Here is a 23,809-nt window from a genome sequence, read left to right on the forward strand (position 1 = left end):
CTTAGGTGTTTGCTGGTCAAATTCAAAAGGGTAAATATTTCAAAGATACTAAAGTTTCTGCAAGTTGTGGGAAAATAAGTAAGCAGGGTAAACCAGCAAGGAAATGGCAAAAGAAGCTCTGTCCTTGTTAGAATTCAGGTGATTTATACAGAACAGAAAATATAAAGTCTATCTAAGAAAAGAGTACTCAGGTTTTTTGTTATGACACCATCCTCCATATACTTGAAATACAAATAGTAAACTAGGTGTAACAGCATTTATAAAGCTTTCAAACCCATTTATTATTTCTCTTTAAGAACATAATTCCAGGGAACAAAATATCAGTGTTTCAAAACACAAGAGACTTTTTTCAAAATGCAATGTTTTTATATCCTTCACTTGTCTCCATATGCACATACCCTTATGCAACACACCTAAACTTCCTGCAGAGGGAAACAAGGCTGGATTCTCTTCTCAGCTTCGAACTTTGAACAAATACTGAATTTGTGCTGGAAATATAAGACTGTGAAGTGCAGACCTGGTCTATGAAAAATGTTGCCCCAAAGCCACCACTGTTTAATTCTCTTTTGCAAATGCTCTTTCAATCTGTCCACCAGACAATAAAATGGAGAAGTCAGGTGCTAGACATAGCAATGAAAAACATCTGCCTGCTTTTGCAGGCCTGATGTACAATCATGACAGGGCTGAAATGCAGTCACCACCTGTACCATGAGTAAACATCTCACTGTTGCATAACAGATCAGTAAAATTTTGTTTTACAAATGTATGTTCAGTCAGGGGAAAAGGCATTCAGTTTTCAGCTGCTTTCGTAACAGCTTAAAGAGCTCACTCCAAAACCAGAAAGTTCATTTTTTCTTAGAAGATACATTAAATTCCATCTACCTACCTGTTCTCTGGCTATAAGAAAAGTCGACTTTCAGGCTTCTGAGTTACAAAAAATCAATAACCTTTTCAGCCTCGCTAAAGCAGCTTCTTTCATTAAAGGCCTTCATCCTACTAAGAACATGTATGAGGCTACTTTCCCACTGTTACTGAAAAATTAGATATAGTCACTGGATTACACCGCCTAACATAGTGTTAAATTTGGCTCTGTGATATCATGGTTACCTCCAAACTGATAAATGTCGGATTGTGGTAGATGCTAGTGAAATTATATTTCATTGCCATGGCTAAAAAAAATGACCTCATCAGGAGGCAGTAAAAAATCCAAACCACAAAACCCCCACACCCAATTTCATCTTTGATCATGGAAAATGCTATATTTTTCACACTCAGTGAAAATAATTATAATAATTTAATAAATATGAAAGAAAATTACATATTATTTTAGTAATGAACAAACACACATCTTGAATGTGTGAAAATAGACACTTGGGCTTAAATCATTTTTCAACAGGTGCCCAAGACAGCTTTCAAAGAATGCTCTATTCATCTACTACGGTCCATACAATCTTCTTGCATAAGTATGTTACATATATTACAGAATTGCACACAAATATAGCAATCATTTTGCGTCTATTCAGACATGAGAGCTCTGCCTCTATGCACAGCTACAGGTCTGTGAATCCCTGAACAAACATGTAACTGCTGAATTGCTGAGAATGGGAGAAGTGGGTTGACAGAAATACGGATGTAAACTTTTTTTTCAATATTCTTTATCCCTTTCCTTGTTCACAGCCACATCATGTCAGATTTAAACCACATATTCTATTATCTTATTCTGGTTGTGAAGCCTCTGTGGTTAAGGAGATTTATAAATTACAATTTGAGACTTCAGAGCAGAAAGCCTGGATTTTTAGAGACGGATGCCATATAGATACTAGTTTTGCTCTTTTCCCATGCTTCATTTTTGGCAAGGGGTCAGCAGCCATTAACTAATAAACTGAAATCAAGATCAATGTTCAAAATAATTTTACAGCTGTGATTACAAACTGCATTGATTTAGTACATGGGGTTGGTTCCTAGTAGTTCTCAAGGGAATGACTGCAGAGATCATGCTAGACTTGAAAAGAATTAATTCGAAATCACCACTTGAACAGCATGATTTTAAGATTAAATCTTTCAATGTGCAAAGACTATGCATAATGTACATACAAGTATCACTGTAAGATCTCAGTTTTCTGAAAACTTAGAACATGTGTAGCTATAGCCTTGATGATTAATAAATATGAGGTATACAAGACTCACTGCCTCTTTACCTAGAATGCTTTTGTAGAATTGGCAATATTAGACGTTCTAGATCTATCATCAGAGTGGTATTCCTGCAATAAAAAGGTGACAGAAATAACAAAAGAAAACTCAGATAGAAAGTAAGTGAAATTTAAAAAGAGGAAATAAAATGAAAGATGGTGGGACTTTGGGATCCAAAATAATTAGAAAGAAGGATCACAGGCACTCTATCTTCAGTTTAGTAAACTATGGTCACTCATTCATCATGTTCCAAAACATTATACAGTTGTAAAAAAAATACATTTTCAAAGAAAGAATCCACTGAAACTTCACACAGAATGAGATTTCACCTTTCAAATTTGCATACATCCAACCTTTTCTAACCTCTGTAACTGGCGGCTTTGTAATCAGAGACCTTTTATTTTGGTGACACAAAATATGCGTTAGCTTCTACTGTCCCCTGAATTTTCCACTACAAAGCCGATTTTGACAAACCTGGCATAAGAAAACCCTACAGGAAAAGATTCCAACATCAAACGAAGTTTCAGGAGACTACACAGAACCAACTTGCATAGCACTGCAGCAGGACATGACTCTTTTTAATTAAGGGAAATCTGTGTGGTCTACTGAAGAAGACAGAGAGCATCTCTAATTAATTTCATTACTATACAAGGCATTTGCTCTTTGACATTAATTTCATATTTTAACTCACACTTTTTGCACATAAATATCAAATATTTCAGCTATATTATACCCACCATTTTATCTCCAGAGTATAACAAATACATAAACACTTTAAAATACAAGTGTGCTGGTTTAGGCTGAGTTAATTTTCTTTACAGTGGATACTACAGGCTGTGTTTTGAATTTGTGCTGAAAACAGACAGGGTTGATCATATAGAGATGTTTTTGCTATGGCTGAGCAGGGCTTACACAGAGCCAAGGCCTTTTCTACTTCTTGTACTGCCACCCTGGTGAGGAATTTGGGGCCACATCGGAGGAGACTCAACACCTGTCCTGAGCTGGGACAGGTGACCCAAACTGACCAAAGGGATGTTCCAGACCATGTGGCATCATGCTCAGAAAGTAAAGCTGGGAGAAGCAGGAAGAGGGGGACGTGTGGAGTGATGGAGCTCATCTTCTCAAGTCACTGTTACACCTAATGGGGCCCTGCTCTCCTGGAGATGGCTGAACACCTTCCTCCTCATGGGAAGCAGTGAATTCATTCCTTGTATTGCTTTGCCTGTGTGCTTGACTTTTGCTTTCCCTATTAAACTGTCTTTATCTCAACCCATGAGTTTTCCAGCTTTTACCCTTACAAGTCTCTCCACTATCCTGTTACTGGGGAAATAAGTGAGTGGCTGCTTTGCTGGCTGGGGTTAAACCACAACAACAGGCTGTCCTTCAATACAGTAGTGTCAGGCACGCTGCCGCTTAAAAATAAACCCAGTAGACCCTCTGATATGTATATGTAGCTTCACATGCAAAAAAAAAGTAGTATTTTTCAACAATTTTAACAATTAAAAATCAATAAAACCAAATTCAATAGTCTCTTCTTAGAAGACGGATTCCAATTCAAATAAAGAAAATTCTTAGTCAGTGTTATCTCTTGAAAAAATTAGCACCATCACCTCTCATTTCACAGGATCAAATCCTATGCTGCAAAATTGTTTACAGAGAAGCCAAATATCTACTTAATTTCAAAAAATCCACAGCACCTAGGCCAAACTTATTGGATACACTGAATTAGTAAAGTAAGTGGCAGATAACAAATGAAATCTACAAATGAACTTTTCATTTTTGCAGGAATGTGTAACTGAAAACAGATCTTGATAATGACTTCAAACTAAAAAGGTGGAAGAAGTTGAGAGGCACAGAAACCCTACTTCTGCTTTTATGACATTTTTTTATACTTTATAATTTCATTTTATTATTTCTCACACACAAACCTCCCCTAAAAAACAACAAACCAAAAAACAAACAAACAAACAAACAAACCAAAACAAAACAAAAAACCCACAAAAAACCCAAAAAAAACCCCCCCAAAAACCCCAACAACTGGCATCCATGACATTTCTAGATTGTCCTGAGTTGTAGTATAGGATGTGCACAAAGTATTCTATCACCATCTTCATGAACTGTTGAATCCAGGTGAGGCAGTGTTTTCCCAGACCCCTTCCCTCTGGGCCATTATCTTCTGTTAATGGTCCATCAGATGCCTTGCCCATGACTCATAGATAACTCCCTCCAGGAGCTATCTCTGTTTAATGGGCCATCAAGGACCCCCTGCATGACCCATCATCCCACTGTGAGATGCTCTGCCCAGGGGGAGGAGCCAAGCATTCTCACCTGGATATAATCTGGGGTTTGGGACAGTACAGGGGGCCCTTACCCACTGGATTCCCAGAGGAACAGAGCTACCGGACCTTTCTATGGGATCACTGCTTCAGGAAGATCACCTCATCTGGACTGCTTCCATCACCCTACTCAGGCTGTATTCTGACTCTGTCAGTGGTCTTTCGTATTATTGCATCTATTTTATTTTACCTTTTTTTTTTCTTTCTTCCTATTAAATTCTATCTCTGACTTGGAGCCTCTCATTTGTTTTGCTTTCAAACCACTACATACATTTTTAACAATAATGTTTTCTATTAGTAGAATATTCTGGTGTAATCAGAAAAACTAATATTCAAAGTGAAGAATAACAAATACTGAAGAACTAAAAGGGCTACTGCGATGAGCAGGTACCTGACTGGGACACCAGTTTTCAAAATCCAAGTACAAAGCTACTTCTGCAAACTACATAACTACTATTTATAAACTGATTAAATAAATTTAAAAAAAATAATCTAGAATCTATTCATGTAAATAGCTGGATTTGAATGTCAAATATTCGAAATAGTGAAAGCTTTTCTAGTGAAATACACCTTTGTGTTCTGCAGGCACAAGTAGAATTAATGCAAAGAAGAAACAAATCATACCATTTATGATGTTGATAAAGCAGAGCAAATGACAAATACAGTTAAAAGAAGAATATGCTTGGTACAGTCATTTCATCACAGGCAAAAATTAAGGAAATCCATGAATGAATTGTAAAAAAAAATGGATTAAAAAAATAGGATGTTAATGAATGAAATGGAAGTCCTCAGAATTAATCTGCTGTCTTACTACCAGTGATAACCTGTCAACCCACTAATATTCAGCAAACAGATTTTCTGGGTTAGCCCCTTTTTAATCAGAAAATAGCATTTAACTACCATTAATGAACAAGACTGCAGTATTAGTTTCAGCAGACACCACCTTGAAGTGCTTCATGATAATCTGGAAATAAACATCAATGCAAAGGAAAAGAGAATTTGTTCAGTGTATTTCAGAAGGATCATTAAAAGCCTCAGCTGGACAGTAATTTTTTTTGAATGATCACCTACTTTACTACTTGCAGACAGTACCATATGAATAAATACACCAGAAATTCCAAGAAAACCTTGGTATTATCTTGATTAGTGGTAATGAAGACTTTAGACTCTTAAGTGGCCAGAAAATACTCCTAAAAAAAATATCTTGAACTCCATAAGCAGAAGTGCCAACAGATGCACTTTACATGGGTGAGTGATTTTGACAACAATAAAATTTATTTTAACATAAATTTTAACTGTTTATGCACAAATCTTGACTTCCACAGACTCCAGACTTTAAGCAATGTAAACAGACTGACTGAACTTAAGAGATTAATCACAGTGTGAAGTCTGACAAAATTATGGACTAAATATCAAGGTGAATAGCAGATATTCTATTGAAAGTAGATCTCCTTTATCTCATATGTCACGTTAGACTATCAGGGCCCCAAAGACAGCACTAAACAAAAATGAGAATAAAAATAAGCATGTATTTTAAAACTACACATTTGATTCTTTTTAACTTTAAAATAAGTTTTAATTTCTCTAAAGCTGAAAGTTGAGCCCTAGTACTTGCACAGTTGATGCTGTTCAGTTTTGGCACCATGTTAGTGAGGGAGGTTGCAAATGCAGAATGGATAGTTTCAATTAAGTGATATACCTGTTATTGTTTTTGTTTTGACAGGACTGCTGGCATACTCAGAGGCTTGGTTTGACTGCTGCCTTGCCAAAGGTGCACTTCCAACTGATGCTTCGTCCTCTTTCTTTCGAGTTACTGACACACCAATCGGAACAGCTCCCACAGACTGCTGGAAAAAGAAGTACCTCATGAACCACTAAAACTCAAAACACAATTAACATAGAATTATGGCATTTTCATGAGAAACATGTTTTAAAGTACATATTTGGAAATGTATAGAAGACAACTTGAACCACTGATTGCAGCACAGATATTTTGAATGCAAATTGAAACGAAGTGCTACATTCAGATTTGCACTTGTAATCCTTTATTTCAGTTCTGTTAGTCTGAGGAAAAGCTCTATGAAAACAAAAAAGTGAAATAAAACTAACTTAAGAGTACCATGGTTGCTAGCCAACCAAAAACCATAGGAGTAAACCTGACTGATGACCAAAGTAAAATAATTATCTAAATGTTTAATGGAAACTGGAAAATTCTAGCCAGATATGAAGACCCAAAAGCACTTATTAACCCTCATAAAACTTCAAAATATGGGATGTGTTGATATTTCCATATTACTGTGCTTCTTCCTAACATTTTAAATACAAGATTGAACTGACTGCTATTGATTTTCAACTGTTGTGACTTTCAAGTATATTAATAGATGAAAAACTGCTCAAAATGTGAAACTGCTGGCATACACAAAAATACAAAACTTTAGGCATTAAAACAAAGTTTGAAGGACTGCATCCTTGTTTTACAATCAGAGAAGAGTGGTGTGTATTAATTCACATGGATTCTGGAACAAATGAATAGTCTATTGGCTTTGTTGCTACTTTCTTATTAATGCAAGCAAGAAAAGACAAAACCATTAGAAACAATTTGATCCTCAATGCTGCTATACAGTTGGTTCTTAATATTTTGCTGTAACATCCTCTGCTATGTAAATTGCAGATGCACCCCAGTTGACAAAAGCAGAATATTTCTACCACTGATTTTGCAGACAGTTATCATTTAAAGATGACAAAGTTTTTTTCTAAAGATCAGACACTGGGATTACACGCATCTTAATTTTTGTGTAATTAAATTTTGTTCGTATTGGAGTGAAAATGTAATCCATATAACTGCGTAATGAGAAACCTCACACATTGCATTAGGAATCTCTGTGGGAAACAAATTCGTGTGAGGCGGGCAATGTGCTTATAAATTTTCTCCAATAGAAAACAGATCACTGGATCAAGCAGTGTGCAATATGTGCACACATACAAAACCCCAAAACAAACAGAAAATCATTTAACTGAAGGAGAATGGCTTCCAAACGCCTTCATTATTTTCCACTATAAAAGTAAATTAAAATAAGACGATCCACTATTTAATCCTACTCCAGTGAAAACAATCAATTTATATATACAGTGGTATGCAAAGTTAATAGAAAAATGCTAATTTCAATGACAAACGAAATTCTCACCTCTCTCCCCCTTCCTCTGAATGTACAGCCATTAGCTTTGCCTCCAAAAGCACTAAAAGTTTTTATGTAATGCAGTAACATGCCACCTTGCTGTACCCTCTAGTTATAACAACAAAAATCCTCATCAGGTTTGAAAAGATAACCTTTACACCACAGAAATACTTCCCACTTGCATACAGGGAGAGGATCTGAAGTCTTGTGCACTTTTATCAGACATTTTACATCACTTATTTTCAAAATCTTGCAATTTATCTGATAGGACTTTCATAAGGCATAGCCAACTGCATCCTTCTCATGACAGCAACTGTTGAGCCATGATTTGGCAATTCTGGATGTAACATTGCAAGAACACTGACTTGTCAAAGTGAAGTAAGAATTTCTGAAGAATGAATGCAGACAATACAGGACAGTACAAAAGACAATAGGATGGAAATACTGCCTGAAGAAGCTGTATCTATTTCTGAACCACTGAAGAAATGGATCAGCAAAATATAATAAGTTACACTACTAGTCAAAAAGTGAAAAATATCAAGGCTATCGCAGCCAGATAAAGCTGGAAAAAATTATGACCAAATATTGAGTGCTGATCTGGACAATGAAACAGCTGTTTTATCTTTGCTCACTAAAATCAAGCCTGATGTTGCTGCTGCTGACGCCCAATACAATCTTGTCAGGTTTTTGGCAAAAGGTTTCTGGTTAAAAGAATCCAGAAGATGAAAGATCAGTGTTGAACTAGATGGAAAAGGATCATCAAGATCTGGGGTTTAGCCGCAAACTGATTAGGAAACTGTGGCTTGGGAAAGAGCAGATGACAAGAGCCCCACAGCTGTAGGAGAAGATGAATCTGATGGGAAAGGAGACATTGCAGGCTAGTGTTATCATAAGCATTTCATCACAAGAATCCAAAAAGCCAGCTGCAAAATAGCATGTAGTAAAGCTTAAATACACCTACTTGGGATTAAGCTTTATGTTTACTAATTGGTAGTGTTATAGAAGATAAAGAACATGTAACGAAGTTCTGGAACTACAGCAGCCTTTATATGAGACTCTTTTGTTGACATAAAGTCAAAAATTAGATTCTGTTCCAGCATACTGACATTTTTACCAATGCAATAATGTTTTGTGGCAATTATATACAGAATACTAAAATAATAGCAATTCACTGAATTCAAAATAAGAAAGATTACTACTCTTCAAATGTAATTACTAGAATTAGGTTTTTAAGCAGAGGCTGAAAAACTACAGAAGAGCAATCCTTTTCTAAATTTAATTTTTACTGGCACAAATAATTTGACACATTACATACCATGTCAAGTATGTGTGCACAACACACACACACATACATTTCATTTAAGCATGCAAATAGATCAACAGATACCATTTTTTTTCTTTTTAACTTCATACTATGTGGTCAACATGACTTTGGAAATGATAAAGATCTAAAATCAGAGAAAGGCTCGGAAAAATAATAGCTAAAAAACAGCTTGCCAAAAATACAATGGGCCAAGCATTTCCTGATTTATGTGGAGACATGCCAACTAACTAAAGCTAAAATATCTATGAGGAGGACTAATTTGTCACAGGTGAATTAACATTTTATTTTCCCTGCGATTTTTTGTAATTAAATATTTTATTTCTAGATTATATTTTCCCACAAATGTGAGGCTGAAGAGACTGTAGACAGATCTGGGAGCATGAGAAATTACTTTTATAGAAAACTTGAACAACTGAGCAGACGAATAACTTTCATTCAAGCGATACCTATACAGTCATCTCCCTGATAAACCAAAGGCAAAAGAATATTCCAAGATAGGAACCTAAACATTATCACTGGCTTGTGAAATGTCAAATTCAAAAGCTTGAGGCCAGACATGATTTGATGTCCCTGAGATGGTACTAAACCAAATTATCCCACATGGTGGATGCTGCATGTGCACAGACCAATGTTTACAGGTGCAGTAGCTTGCAACCAGCAAGCAGGAAGAAAAATCAACTAAGTCCTTGGAGTGGGGACAGATGGCATTTTTGCTCAATACATGGTGTTTATTGAACGTACAAGATCACTCTCATGCAATCACTATCTAGCTCTGAGAAGAATATTTGCATTTACTTACAAAACTGTTTGAACCGCACCAGAATGAGCTGTGACAGCAAGGAGGATACACCCTGTCTACCTTGCAACAAGCTCTAATGACATGAAAATGCAATCACTGCTTGACTACTGAGTTACACTTAATTGTTTTCATTTCTAAGATTACTAGTACACTTAAATTGTTTCAGAGAGTTCAAACAAAGCAAGGCATTAGTCTTAGCTCCCAATTAAAATAAAATGAATGAATAAAATTGCATTATTTAAAACTAACTGCTAAATAAGAAGACTTGCTTAAGCCCTGGGGTGCATGAAACCACCTTCTTTCCTGGCAGGTGAACTTGCTAATTCAGATGAAATTCTATGACTGCTTCAGGTAGGCACTTCAGATATTGGAAAAGTGTTCTGCTGAAATAAAAGACTGATAACTGACTACCTGTAATCAAAGAATGTGATGGACTGATGTCAGCCAAGAAATCCCTCATTTTCACCAACTGATGAAAGCATTCCATCAGCAGTTTCACGGGGCCTCTGAGAGCAGAAGTATAAGGCAGTAAGATGCAACGAGAGCTTTGTCTAGCAATAGTCCGACAGTAATAAATGAGGAGGGGTGATCCTCGCTGGGCTGCATGTACCCCCACACCCCAGCACAGCAGTCAGCCACTGTTCTGCTCTAGCTGAATAAATTTTAGTGAAGCCAAAGAGACACTGGAACATTGTGAGTTTTGTAAACATGCAGCTTATTATGATCGGTATTTGTAACTTGTCATGCTTTCAATTAAAACCAGTTACAACAGATATGGTGAATATTTCAGCAGATGTAAAATAAATGTACTATCAAATTGGCATTATAAACCTAAACCCAAACTCCCAGAAAAATAGTTAAAAGGCAAACAAAAAAGAAGTTCATACATATTGGTGCTCCATCCCTGTGGGGATCCAGACAATCCCAGCCCCAGCCCTATCCTGTATGCAAGAAGAAGTTTACATGACTATAGTACTGAAATAAATTAATACTTTCATTTAACTTTTCATTTATCATATGCTAACGTTTTGAGTTTGACGTGCATACAGCACCAAATTTACTGAAAGGTTTTCTAGCTCTGTGTCTTCAGAGAGAAGTCATAACTGACCTACTCAAAATTACAGAGCAAAAGCATTGTGTTAAGTAGACATTAAAACTTAAAATATCTTAATATTTAAGGTCTCTGAATCATACAAAGAACTTCTAAAGAAAGCATTTCTTTTTTTTTTCTCTTGCAATTGTGTAAGACTGACAATTAGAACAGAGAAAGGTAAGAGCTTTACCAATCAATAACATTTTGACCATAACTCTTCCTTGAAAGCATTGTACCTTATGGCTGTTAAATGTTCAAAAATCAGGAACATTTTATAGAGAATTTTTGTTTGGTTACACTAGACTATGGTAACGAGCTTAAGCTTTCCAAAAAAGAAGGCACAAGGCCTAACTTTGACTAGAATCCTTATTCTAGGATAATTACAGCATTACATAAAGAAAAAAGTCTATGGTTAAGCATAATTTATTACAGGTATACTTTTCAAATAAAGTTTCTTCATGACTGTTACAGACACGTTAATTTGCATTATTACATGCATCCATTACCACACTCATGTTAATGATGAAAATGTTATGACATTGACAATTGAGTTTATAAACTCATATTTAAAATAAGTTCAAATTGCTAAGACATTTTAAATGCTAATAACATTAGAATTGTGATGCAGTAATTTTAATCTCAAATAGATGATGAAAAAATTTTGAAGGCTACATGAGGTAATGACACGAGTTACAAAATAAACAAAATTTGGCTAAAAATTTTGCCACTGATGATCAAAACCAGGGACAAACAAGTTTCCTATTGCAGTCACTTAACCCATCTAGTCACCCAGTATCAAAATAGAAAACACTGACTAACAGCTGATTAAATACACTGATGTTAAAGACAGACTTTTATACAAACATTTGAAAGAAGCAGGATAAAAAGGATTGATTACATTTTAGAAGGCTATGTAACAGTAAAAAGCAGATAAATGGTTTGTTTAGCAAAAGACATGCACCATATTGTGCTGCTCCAGTTATGATACAGGAATGAAGAATAACACAATACATTTAAAAACTGAGTAAATTCATTAAAACAATATTAAAGCTTCACTGTCAAAGTGAAGTTTTTCAGATGCAGAATGAGCTTAATGGAATTCAAATTACTGTTTGACAATTACTACCTAACATAGTAATTTGCATACAAGAAACAAATGTTTCCAAGCCATGTTTATCCTCCCACTTCAGGGGCCCAGAATGAAACTTCTCTGATGTACATAGTGTTCTACAGTTCTGAGACTAATATTGAAAAAATTTCACATTTGTAAAATTCCTTAGTAACTGACCACTTATAAGTGAAACAGACCATCACTGGTGACACAAACCACCAGTTTGATCAATAATAGCAAACCTAAGTTCTAGGAAATTCTGCCAAGCAACAGTTATAAGTAAGTTTAGTATAAGGCTAAACCAGTGTTCTTTTCAGGTCAGGAATATGTGGCATGAAAATTAGGGTTAAGAGCATGCCAAGGAAACCATTGCACCACACAGACTCACAGCCTCAGCTTCTTCTTTTTCAAGCACATCGTATGCAAATATGTATTTTGACATGATATACTGAATCTGCTACAGTGTTCACTGCTGTCAAGTTATGAACTGTAGGGTTCATCTATTAAAATGGGGTTTAGTAAGAGTCCTGACTTTCTAACCAGTTATGCAATTGTTTGATAGACCATCCAAAATTTTAAAAATTAGGTACTATTCAGACTCAAGGCTTATGAGGTCTCAGTAGCTGAAATTAGCTGCAGAATAATGATCCTAGAAGGTGATCACAAACCCACCTTCTTTGTTCTTTTAATTAAAAATGAAAAAGTTGTGAAATTGAAATTTTAATATGCCAACTTTACTTTTTAAACTATTCAAAATAAGATCAACAGTACACGCAACAAACAACAAGGAAGCAGAAACAAACACAAATACTTGGAAAAATGTGCTACTGGCACATACAGAAGTGAAAGCTTCCCCTCTCCCCATCCCTTTTCCCCAAAAAAATACATACCTGCTGAATGTGTCTACTAACTCGTTTCTGAGGTTGGTAGACAAGCCATGTATACAGGACTGGATCAAGATTAATTGCTAATCCTTGTACACTGGACAAGAGAACAGCACCTGCACACCACAGAAAAGAGAAAAAAATGTAAACTACCTGCTCAAGAATCTCCTTATATGTATGCAGTTTCCTTGCACACAAATCATCTTTAATGCAGACTTTTGTTAGGCTTGGACTACATATATAATAAATAATAATACCTAAAGCATAAACTTCAATAACATATTCAAAGTGAGAAACTTACCAGCACTACCGGTGTTAGGGACATGCACACATAAAAAAATGCAGCAACTTGCATTATGATTGTACCTATTACAACCTTTTGCCAAGAAAAATGCTTATTTTCACAAAATTGCTTGTATAACTGAACACACACAACACCTTCCCTCAGATTTTCAGCCAACATTAATCCTCTGCAAAGAATAAATCAATAAGACCCCTGACAGAAAGGGAAGAATATAATGCACAACCTCAATTAAAAAACCCCCATTGTCTAGGACAGTGAATATTTTTAATAAAGACAGGCCTACTTTACACTAGCTGTGCAAAGCTCAGGACAAACATTTTTCATGGAAGTATGGTCATGAATATTCTTTAGAGGATGAGTTAGACAAAGTAAGGCAAAATTTTTAACTGACAACACTGGCAGTGAGCTCTTAGGATTTTCTTAAGCCTTACAATATATGTTATTTTCTTTACTCTCACATTTTAGGACCTAGGATTACAAGACAGGGCAACTGTCAGTCAACAGACAATTTTATTTCTTAAAAATAAACTTCTGATTTTCTTATGTTTGTCAAGAAAACCTTACATGGAAAATGTTAAGGCTTAAAATAGGAGAAAAATTATGTCAGTACCCAGAAATGTTAGCATATACATCAAACCATGCACACTAAAATCCCACTTATGAAGCACTATCTCCATTAAATCTCTATTAAAAATCTGATCATACATTGGTGAAGCTTTTTTTCTAATAGTACAGATAATGTACCTATTGCAGCAGAACATAATTACAGAGCTGTACAATTCAGAAGCAAATGGCTTAATGGAATACAAAGGTATCAACAATCTCAAAATGTGTAGCAAATAGTAGTCATCAGTTATATTTTCAAATAAGCTTTGCAATTTTACTACAAATGAATATATGAAATAAAGAAATAAATAACAAAATAAATTTAGAACAGAAATCCTGGTTACCGGAAGATCCCAGCACCTAATTCCACAGAATTACAGTAGTTCTATAATACCAAGAATCATAGTTCCTAAAGCAATACATACGACATTTACTCTGCGGTATACAATGTAATTATGCAGCAATCTGAATTTAATAATAAACTCAAATACATTCAGAAAGCTTGACACACAATTCAATGTACTTTCCAAAAAAACATGTGCCTCAAAAGACACATCAGCAAAACCGTAAATGGGAAATTAATTAAAAAAATATAAGTTATGAGTTTATTGTATTTAACAGAATTTTAAAACCAGCTGAATTCCAAATGGCAGAAGACCCACCAACCTGGGGTGACACAAGCAAAGCCTGATGAGCACAATGGGAAAATGGCAGTCAAGAAATACACGAAGATAAATCATCTGCCTAGCCCAGGCTTGGAGCTGGAACACACACTGTGAGAAACTCCTATACACAGACTAGCCCATATGAGCTGAAGGTTTTAAATGTCAGCAATAAACCTTAGAAATAAATCTGCAGTTAAAGGAAAATCCAATGTCAAGCATAAAGGGGTAACATGCAAGTAAGAGTAGTGAATATCCCTTGCGGCAGGATGTGCAGGAAACTAGAAAAAGGAAGCAAAAGGTAACAGAGGATTGACAAAATACATGCTGCAATCATTATCTTCTATAGGATATTTATACGCCAACGTAAAAGAATGCTGCATCTTTAGGAGACACTGCCTGTTGTCAGCAATACTTAATGAAAGGTTTAATATCCATGTGATATGAAAAGTGGGAGACAGACCTCCCAGTGAGTGCAGAATAAAGGCAGTCTACAGGCAAAGTCAACAGAAAATCCCACATTTCTAGCAGACTCCTGAAAAGAAAAATATGGTGTTACTCTAGCACATCATCCTAGTAACTTAACATAGTTTCTTGATTGCTGAAAAAAATAGCTACAACCATGAAGTTCAATACAATTAAGTCAACCTTTGAACTGAAACTGTCCCTTCAATTAAGTCAACACAAGCACAATCCCATAAAATTCTACAGTAAGGCAGCACCAATAGCAAACAATTTTCCAGTTGTCATTCGATAGCTTGTGCCTGGGATATTAAAAAAATAAAACAAAAAAACCCTGCTAGAAGCACTCAGATAAGCAGTTAGATTATTTGCCTTCCAATTTGACCGCCAGGTAACTTTGGCTTCCTAGTAAGCCACTTCTGTCACACTAAATTAGTGAAAGGTACCGCTGTGTTTGCTACTCAGCCACTATATTTAAGGGCAGGTTAATCACCTACGTAAAGTTGTTTTCTGTATAACAGATTTCTTCAAAATCATTATCTAGTAAAAAAAGTTTCTCAGATTTGCCTCCTGTTTTCATGTCAAGAAATAAGAATTCTTCCCAGTTTTTAAGGAAGTTCTCACTGATTTGAGGATCAAGCTCAAAGCTGGAAGCAGACTCCTCATATGCTTAAAAAAAAAAAATTAAATGCTATTCTGTCTCCATCAAAATGCAATGCTCAAGTTCCCTGGATTTCATTAAGATTGTGGAGAACTTTCATTTCTTCCCCCCCCCCCCCCCCTTTACTCCTTTTAATTAAATTTACATTTCAGAAAAAAAGCAGACCTTAGTCCCATAGTACTAGGGTTTTCTTCCCAGATCTTACATCTATCTAGTAACAGATTTGAAAAATAAGTACTGGACCCAACACCGTGTAATCTTTAATGTTTGAGAATTTCCTGAGTCATGGTGTCATTTGCCAGGCTCAGCTTGGGCAAATAATTTCCTTCCTTCACAAATTCCCACTCTCTCCTGAAGGAATAGAAGACGGGGAGGCTGCAGTCAGGCAGAGGAGGAGGATGAAGAGAAGGCAGCAGAGCGCAGCGACACTTGGCACTCTCATCCTGTGCATGAGCTTCCTGACAAGTCTCCTTGGATGATGACAGCTGCAACAACAGCACTTTTCTTCTCAAGGGACAGGGGCCTGCAGAAGATAACTGCAGCCTCCTGCTTGGGTTGGCCCCGCTGCCACCTCCTCCCACTTGAAGTGCTGAGCACAGGCCGCGGGAGGAGCCGGGAGGAGAGGGGTCACGAGCCAGGGGCTCCCTCCATAGATACTCGGGGGGAAAAAAAGTGGGGCAAAAAGGGAATATGCTTCACTTCTGGTGAAGTGGAAGAGGACATCCACCCTGGGGACACAGCTGCAAAGAACACAGGCCAGTGGGAAAGGCAGGATGGGTGAAATATGGCAGAGTCCAACAGTAGAGTTGCGGAGCTGAGGAATGTTCAGTCATCTCGACAGGAAAGGGCCTCAGATATCAGAGACACAAGAAAAAGATGAAGGAAGCAGGACAGTGAAAGAGGAATGTGGAAGTGGATGAGCACTTTGGGAAGGACAGGTGAGGTGGCAACCCTTGGCAAAAAACCACTTTCTGGAGATGCACAAACCTTGTGAATGAGTAAACTGCATCACTGTTTCTCCCAACAATCTGGAGAAAAAAAAATTACTAGGAAGAACAGACAAATAAACTTGCGATTTATGCACCTGAAAATGAATTTTTGCAAAAATAAAGGACCAGCCTAGCAGAACTTTTGGCAAATTCTGCTCTATGTGTATGCAGTATCCAAACACACCTTAATGTTATTTCCAGTAACATGAACTGAAAAACCTCGACAGTAAACTGAAGTTTGAATTGATGTACATTTACTACAAGGGAAGGATCACAAATATGAACAAATGGAATGACTTACAATAAAACCTAATTCTGACAAGTATATTTTCAGTAACTAACTTAAAAGATATGACACCATCTTGCTATATAAACTGCACCATGAATTATTTTAGCATTGAGCCCTCATGACTTCTAGATGTCTCAGGACACACACATGAATGATATATAGATGCTAACAGGTTGAGTTAGCATCATTAGTTCAGTATCGAATTATTTTAAATGATACCTGGGAGAAGAAATTTTTTTTTTTACCTTTTTCTAAATTACTGTTTTGAAGGGGATTTTTACTAAGGCATACTATAAAAAATGGAGATCTGCATATTACATCCAAGTGAAGAGTTCTATTTTATGAAAGTATATAAAAGTATATTTCTGTTGGCTGACTCAAAGCAGATGCATTGTAAATCCCTGAGTGTGGAAATCAGTTTAATTTTAGCCTGGGAGTCAACTAAAGGAAAAAGACTGCTCTTTACTACTCTGCTTACTGCCAGTATAGCTCGCTTACCCACATTCCAAACAGGCTTTACCAATTAGTTATCCTGTGGCACCACAGCCATTTTCAGTAACATCCCAAAATGAAGAATGAGAGCTGAAGAGTTAAAAATTGCAGCTACACTGCATAAAAATAAATCATACAACTTTGGTCTACTTTGGAATATCAAGGACAAAGCCAGTACAACTGTCTTGCAAAATAATCAGCTTATCTAAGAGACACTGTCCTGCACTTCATCCTCAACTGCTGAGTCAGACAAGGGAAACAGATACTTCAAGCCACGTCAAAGTTTACGTGACTGTGAAAAAATATTTTTACATTATAGCTGCTACCGTAAGTTAATAAATTTTTTGTTGAACTACTGAAGTATATGTCTGCATGTCTCTCTATTCAGGGTTGACTTGAATGCCTACAGATGCAACCATTATCCCAATTTTATCTCAGAAAAAACCTCCAAGTCTACTGTACTTGCATAGAGTTCACCAAGTGCTTGAAATAACTCTGAGATCAATTAGTTTAGTTGCTTAGACCAATATTAGAGTATTTCACTAAAACAGAAGAAGTAACACTTCCCCATTAACTAAGGCCTGACTTTGGTCTGTAATAACAAACACAGTTCCCTCATACAAGTTATTCTTTGCCCAAGAATACATACACCACAAGATTTTAACACCATTCCTTTTTTTTTTTTTAATTAAAAAAGCTTTTGATATTCAGAAACACTCACAAAGAACATACTTCTACTGCTATCATGACCTTCTAACTCCTATTGAGGTTTATAGCAGAAAACCATTAAAAAAAAAGGGGGGGGGTGGTCAACATCATTATTTTCATTTTAAAAAATAGAGAAAGTGGGGCAGAGAAATGCAGTTATTAAATCACACAGCAGGACCCACAGATAGAATTCAGATGTTAAAAGTTATATGCCACAGCTAAGTGGCATATATATTGGCCCACTGTAGCTAATAGAAAAAATTCAATGTAGGAGTCCATCCTATGTTACTCATAACTAAATCAGACAGGCCTAATTTCAATTGAATGTTCTGATAAGTCACCATCATCTTTTTAAAGAAAAAAAATCCCGTCTTTATCAATATACATACCCAAATGTTCACAAACGCTGAATTACAGAATTATGACACAGAAGTATACTCAAAGATGTAACAAATCGGGGCAAAACCAAAACTGTTTAACACAAAGTGCTGTTTGTATGCCATCATTTTCCAGTGTACAAGAAGTCACATTTCTGCAAATCAATCTGCAGCAAGCCATATCAAGGTATGGACAACAACCTTCAGTTATTTAACATCACCTCTGATGTTAAGAATGGAACTTAGTCCATTTTTCATTTTGTCTTTCTTACAGAGGAAAAATTTTGTGACATGTTGAGTTGGAAGTTTTCAAAAAAAATGCTGGATTATTCATATTTAACTTGTGTGCTGCATGTTCTTGAAACAAAAAGGAAGTTATCTTAAATGGCTGCTTTTTTCCAAAATCATTTGATCAAAACTTTAATTTCCCTTCGAGAATATGGTGATGTGGGTTCAGGGAAACAGTTTAATAGGCAGTAAAGACCAAGAAAAAAAGAAAATGTGTAGGCAGCTGTAGTATACAGAAATATCAGCTTTATTTAAATAATTACTGAATCATCTCTATGAAAAGGCAACATTCCTATGCCGAGCTGCATAACACCTCTTCATTAATTCTATGTTTTTATTGCAAGAATATCTCACTCAAGTAACATTTCCTCCTGTTCACTTTTAGGTTGTTTATATACTTAACCGTCATACTTACTATTCTGTAAATAAAAGGAAAATGAGGAACTCTAAATTCAACTGACAGAAAGGACTAAACAGACACAAAGGAAAGATATACTATAAGGACTTCAAAACCATATTGTCAGTGAGTAAAAAATTTTGAATGCTTTCAAAAACACGAAGTGTATAGAAGACTTTGTTTTATTCATAAAAGAATTTGGGGAAATATAACATTTGAGTCACTCAGAGAGCCGTGTATCCAGTCAGACACTGCAGAGTGGCCCAAACTGACTCCAAGCAGAGGCTGTTAATGGACACAACGCTACGAAAGCAGGTATTCAGAAACTCAGTAACGCAGACTAGCAGTTTACAAAGATTTCTATCAAAATCTGATTCCTTTGTCTTTTCCTCCTAAAATCCCACTAGAAAACTATTTAACAGTCACTATTATAAATCTGATCATCAGTCTGACTCTCAGTTCTTAAACTGATCATTCCTGACCAGGTTTTCAAAATGCTACTAAAGGCTTGAGAATTTTAGCTTGTTTAGCTAAAATGAATTCAGATACATGTTGCAACATCAAGGCTGTTTCTTTCCATTTTCTGTATGGAACCAGTACCACTTACAGTTACTCTCATGGATCAAGAGGAGACTACATTCCATTAAAGTAAGAAATATTTGGAGTTCTGAAGAAACTATGAGTCAATTTCCTAATTTTTTGTTTGCTCTACCTGAGACCTCCTCAGCCCCACTTTAAAGGCTGTTGTGGCTACTTTTTCATGTTACAAAGATTTTTAGTGTCACTTGTAAAATACAGGAATCCTAAGGAATGAAACTACTGAAAACAGACGTCAATAAGATTAGAAACAAAATCATCGTATGGATGCTTTTTATTTATCAAGAATTTTGCTATTTCCTTTATTTAATGAACTGAAACTAGAAATCAGAGGAGTTGGGCAACAAGTCCTTTCTTCCATTTAATCTCTAGTATTACTTTTGGATGATATTCTAGTCTGCAAAATGGTGAAAAATTTAGTGTTAAAGTGAGAAATACTATGGCTCAAACCTGGTGTTCTCCTAGAGAATCAACAAGTACAAAGCAGATTTAGTTATGTAGTCTACTGGAATTCCCTACACAAATTCCACAAGTTGTTTAAACAGACAGGTTTTTAAAGAAACTAGGCTACCTCGAAGGGATAAGAGAGAAAATTACAGAGATAAATCACAGAAGATGCTGAGCTGGAAGGGACACACTAGGATCCTCAAATCCAACTCCCATCTTGGCACAGGACACCGTGAGAATCACATCATGTGTGTGAGAATGTTGTCCAGACACTTCTTGAACTCTGTCAGGCTTGGTGCTGTGACCATTTCCCTGGGGAGCCCGTTCCATGCCCACGTTTTCCTGCTATCCAACCTAAACCTCCTCTGCCTCAGCTTATTCCATGTCCTCAGGTCCTGTCACTGGTCTGAGGTAGGACAAATTATTTAGGAGAAAAGAAACAGCCATAGGCAAACACAGTAATTTTCACTATGGAAGAAGGCAGAGCCCTGCAGGGACCTGAGCTCCCTAAGCCATTACAGAACATCAATGTGGTGATCAGTCTGCTGAGTTACCAAGAGTAAGCACGAACAGTGCTGACCCAGGAACTCCCAAACATCCCACCTGATTCAATACAGACAAAAACACTTCTCTTACTGGTATTGCTGCCTCATATTTTAACTTCACATGTAAATGATAACTGAGCTGACTACTTTGCCTAAGAAAAAAAATTTCTGTTTATTCTGAAAAGCATTAAATCAATATCCAGTAGGTAGCAATAAAACAGAAAATATCAACTATGCCACTGCATAAATGCATTGTGTACACAGATGTTCAGAACACTGCATCCAGCTCCTGTCAGCTAAAAGGGTCAGTTTTAAGCATTCAAACCTGAAACCTTCTGTTCAACAACACCATAAATTCAGTATTTATCTTCCCTAATTCACTCTATGTTCCATGCCAAATGCATTATACATTCTCCAAATCCCGGAGCAGAAAGCACAGAAATAAAGAAGTATACGCACGTACTGGTTAAACTACTTTATTTTCAAAATTTTTAAATGATTGCTTATTTACTATAGTCAGCTCCAAAGCAAATGGGCTTTGAAAACCTCCAGGTCCAAATCACTTGGATGCGGACCTCGGAGAAAAGCTGCAATGTCAGAACCTCTTCTAAAGGCAATATTACTTGTAGGTTTTTATCACTGCATTGTCCTAGGTAAGTGTGAATATAATTCTGTAAGTACCACCAGAAGCTGCACTTTACAGGCTGTTTTCACTGACCTTACTGATGAAGATACCAGAGTCTCCACACATGCCACAAACAAGTTTTAATCACTGTAGACAATTCTGCAGAGCAGTTGATTAAAAAACCCTCCAAAGACCACGCAAACTTCTGCACAGAGAGCTTCAGCTGAAGGCCAAAAGGCCATGGAGAGGCAAGCCACTGAGAAAACACGTGTCAATGGAAAAAGACCTTTTGCAAGTCAGTGAGGGGAATAATATTTTGACAGAGTAGAAGTCTCAAAGCTATCTTAAATAGGCTGGGTTTGACAGAATTAGTCATACAGAACCATTCTATATATGGACTATATATCTGTGTAAGATACAATAGCCAGAAAACAGCTGAGGTATGCTCCAAGGCTCTGAAATCATGGGAAATAGATATTTGCTGAAATACTTGATATCGCTCATGAGCCAGCAGGGAAGAGAGGACCACAAACCATCACGTCTATTAATGCAAAGAATAATATCAGTCATGATCTGAATGTATTACTCCTAACTAAGCTGTGGGAATGCCTAATAATCTCTCTCAAGCTTTCTACTATGAAAAACAGGAGAGCAAAGCTTACTAAATTTACAAATTATTATATCTATGACCTTTAGGCAGTTAACTGTGCGCCACAATATATGCAACCACACTGGTAACAGAATTGCATCCTCCCTCTCTCTGTGACTGGACTGGTAGAGTGCTACCACACCTTTTCTTCAACTGTGACACAATATTTTAATAGGATTAGGAGCTAATGATCTAGTTAAAATGTGTAATGCTTCAATAAATCTTCTAAGTGATTTTCAATAGACATTCAGTTATAGATTTTTAAAATACAGATTTTAAACTAAAACTAGCAAATTCTCTGAAAACTGCCAAGAAGTTTCTTAATACAGTTCAGCTTCTGCATTATAAACACCTCAGTATCATCTGCCAAAACTGTATTTTGCAATTTCTTACTGCAGTATGCTTTTGGGAATTGCAACAGGATTCTTCCCCTATGGCAACAGGGCACCAAGGGAGCTATTTTCATTCCTTCTTTAGCAGTTGTAGTGTTGTGACTATGGATACCAACTGGTCTTGCACTTTAAGTTATAAAGCTGAAATCTTTTCAGCAGTAGATGCCTTATGAACCTCCTTTTAAAATAAATTTGAATAATATAGAGTTGTGGTTTCTGTTTTCTTTTTTCTTAAACATTATAGCTTTTCAGAGGCAACAGAAAACACACAGATTATTTCACATAATTTCTGAGGTGCTCAATAAAAACAATGCACCCACAGGCAGAGAGGCTGAGGAAAATGAAAGTAACTTAGAAAGGCATGCAAGATTTACAGTAGAACTTCCACATAAGGCTATGCTTTTCCGTAGCAGTAATGTAAGTAAAGGAAGAACGAAAAACTATATATATCTTTTAAACAGGAATTCCTAATTAATTCATGTATTCCTTTCTATTGCTTAGAACTTCATGCTCTATAGCAGTGATTCAAGGTTGAAATAAATAGCATTTAAATGCCAAACAATGAGCCTGAATAAAAATAGCCACAGTGTGTTACACTGCTGAAGTCATGACACTGCAAGGTAGGTAAAGTTACACAAGCAGTTCAGCCATTAACTTTTTTTTCCTTTTCTTAATACGTGCGCTTCAACAGAATCTTGATACGTGGGGCTCAAGTTGAAAGCAAATGTCTTCTTTAAAACAAACAACAACTTTGAAAAGTATGAAATTTGTGGTGCTTGGTTACTTGGTGGGCAAGATATGCAAGCCTTAGGTACTACGAACATAAAATGGCCAAATTTTCCAAAGGACAGTCAATCCTGGTTTTTTGCAGGTCCTTTTTGCAGTTGCTATCTGCGTAGGCAATGCTTTTAAAAGTATTTGTGAACTACAGTAGACACCCATCAAAAAACTATTTCATCAAATGTGTACTCAGTTTACATAAATAAGGCCACTTACATTTTAGAGGTGCACTCATTAATATTAACTTAATTCCAAATTTGAAAGAAATGCCACAATTTCATAAAAGATAATTTGAGATTTACAGTACCACTTTGACAGACTTCCACCTGCCATGTAAAACCAAAAAGCCTTAATCAACTTATGAAACCTATATGTAAGAAAGGAGAGAGGACAGATGAGCATCTCCACATACACTGAAATGGTTGTACCAAGACACAAACAGACAAGAACTAACATATCAAATGTGTAAATAATTCTATTCAGACCTACAACAGGGGAGCCATCTTCAGAAAGATTTGAGAATGTATTGTAGTCTCAAAAAATTTCAGAAAGAAGATTTTAAGGTAACTGCATGACATATTGGAGGTTCTTTTCAAGATATACAGGGTACTATTAACTGAAAGTCG

General features: G+C 36.2%; 1 protein-coding gene across 4 annotated transcripts in view; it reads right to left on the reverse strand.

Annotated features, from left to right (window-relative positions):
• Positions 1 to 23,809, reverse strand: part of VPS13B (vacuolar protein sorting 13 homolog B) — a 430,899-nt gene that overhangs the window by 223,569 nt on the left and 183,521 nt on the right. For 3 of the 4 annotated variants that reach the window (XM_066178010.1, XM_066177992.1, XM_066178015.1), the window contains 2 exons: positions 12,920 to 13,029; positions 6,226 to 6,373 (listed from right to left, as the gene is read on the reverse strand). In XM_066178010.1, the coding sequence (XP_066034107.1) occupies positions 6,226 to 6,373; positions 12,920 to 13,029 (258 nt within the window). The remainder of the gene's footprint in view (positions 1 to 6,225; positions 6,374 to 12,919; positions 13,030 to 23,809) is intronic. The other variant, XM_066178000.1, reaches the window with a different exon arrangement.

Source organism: Chamaea fasciata, unplaced genomic scaffold, assembly GCF_029207755.1.
Source record: "Chamaea fasciata isolate MVZ Bird 193981 ecotype frontalis unplaced genomic scaffold, bChaFas1.0.hap1 SCAF_1, whole genome shotgun sequence".
NCBI lineage: Eukaryota > Metazoa > Chordata > Aves > Passeriformes > Sylviidae > Chamaea > Chamaea fasciata.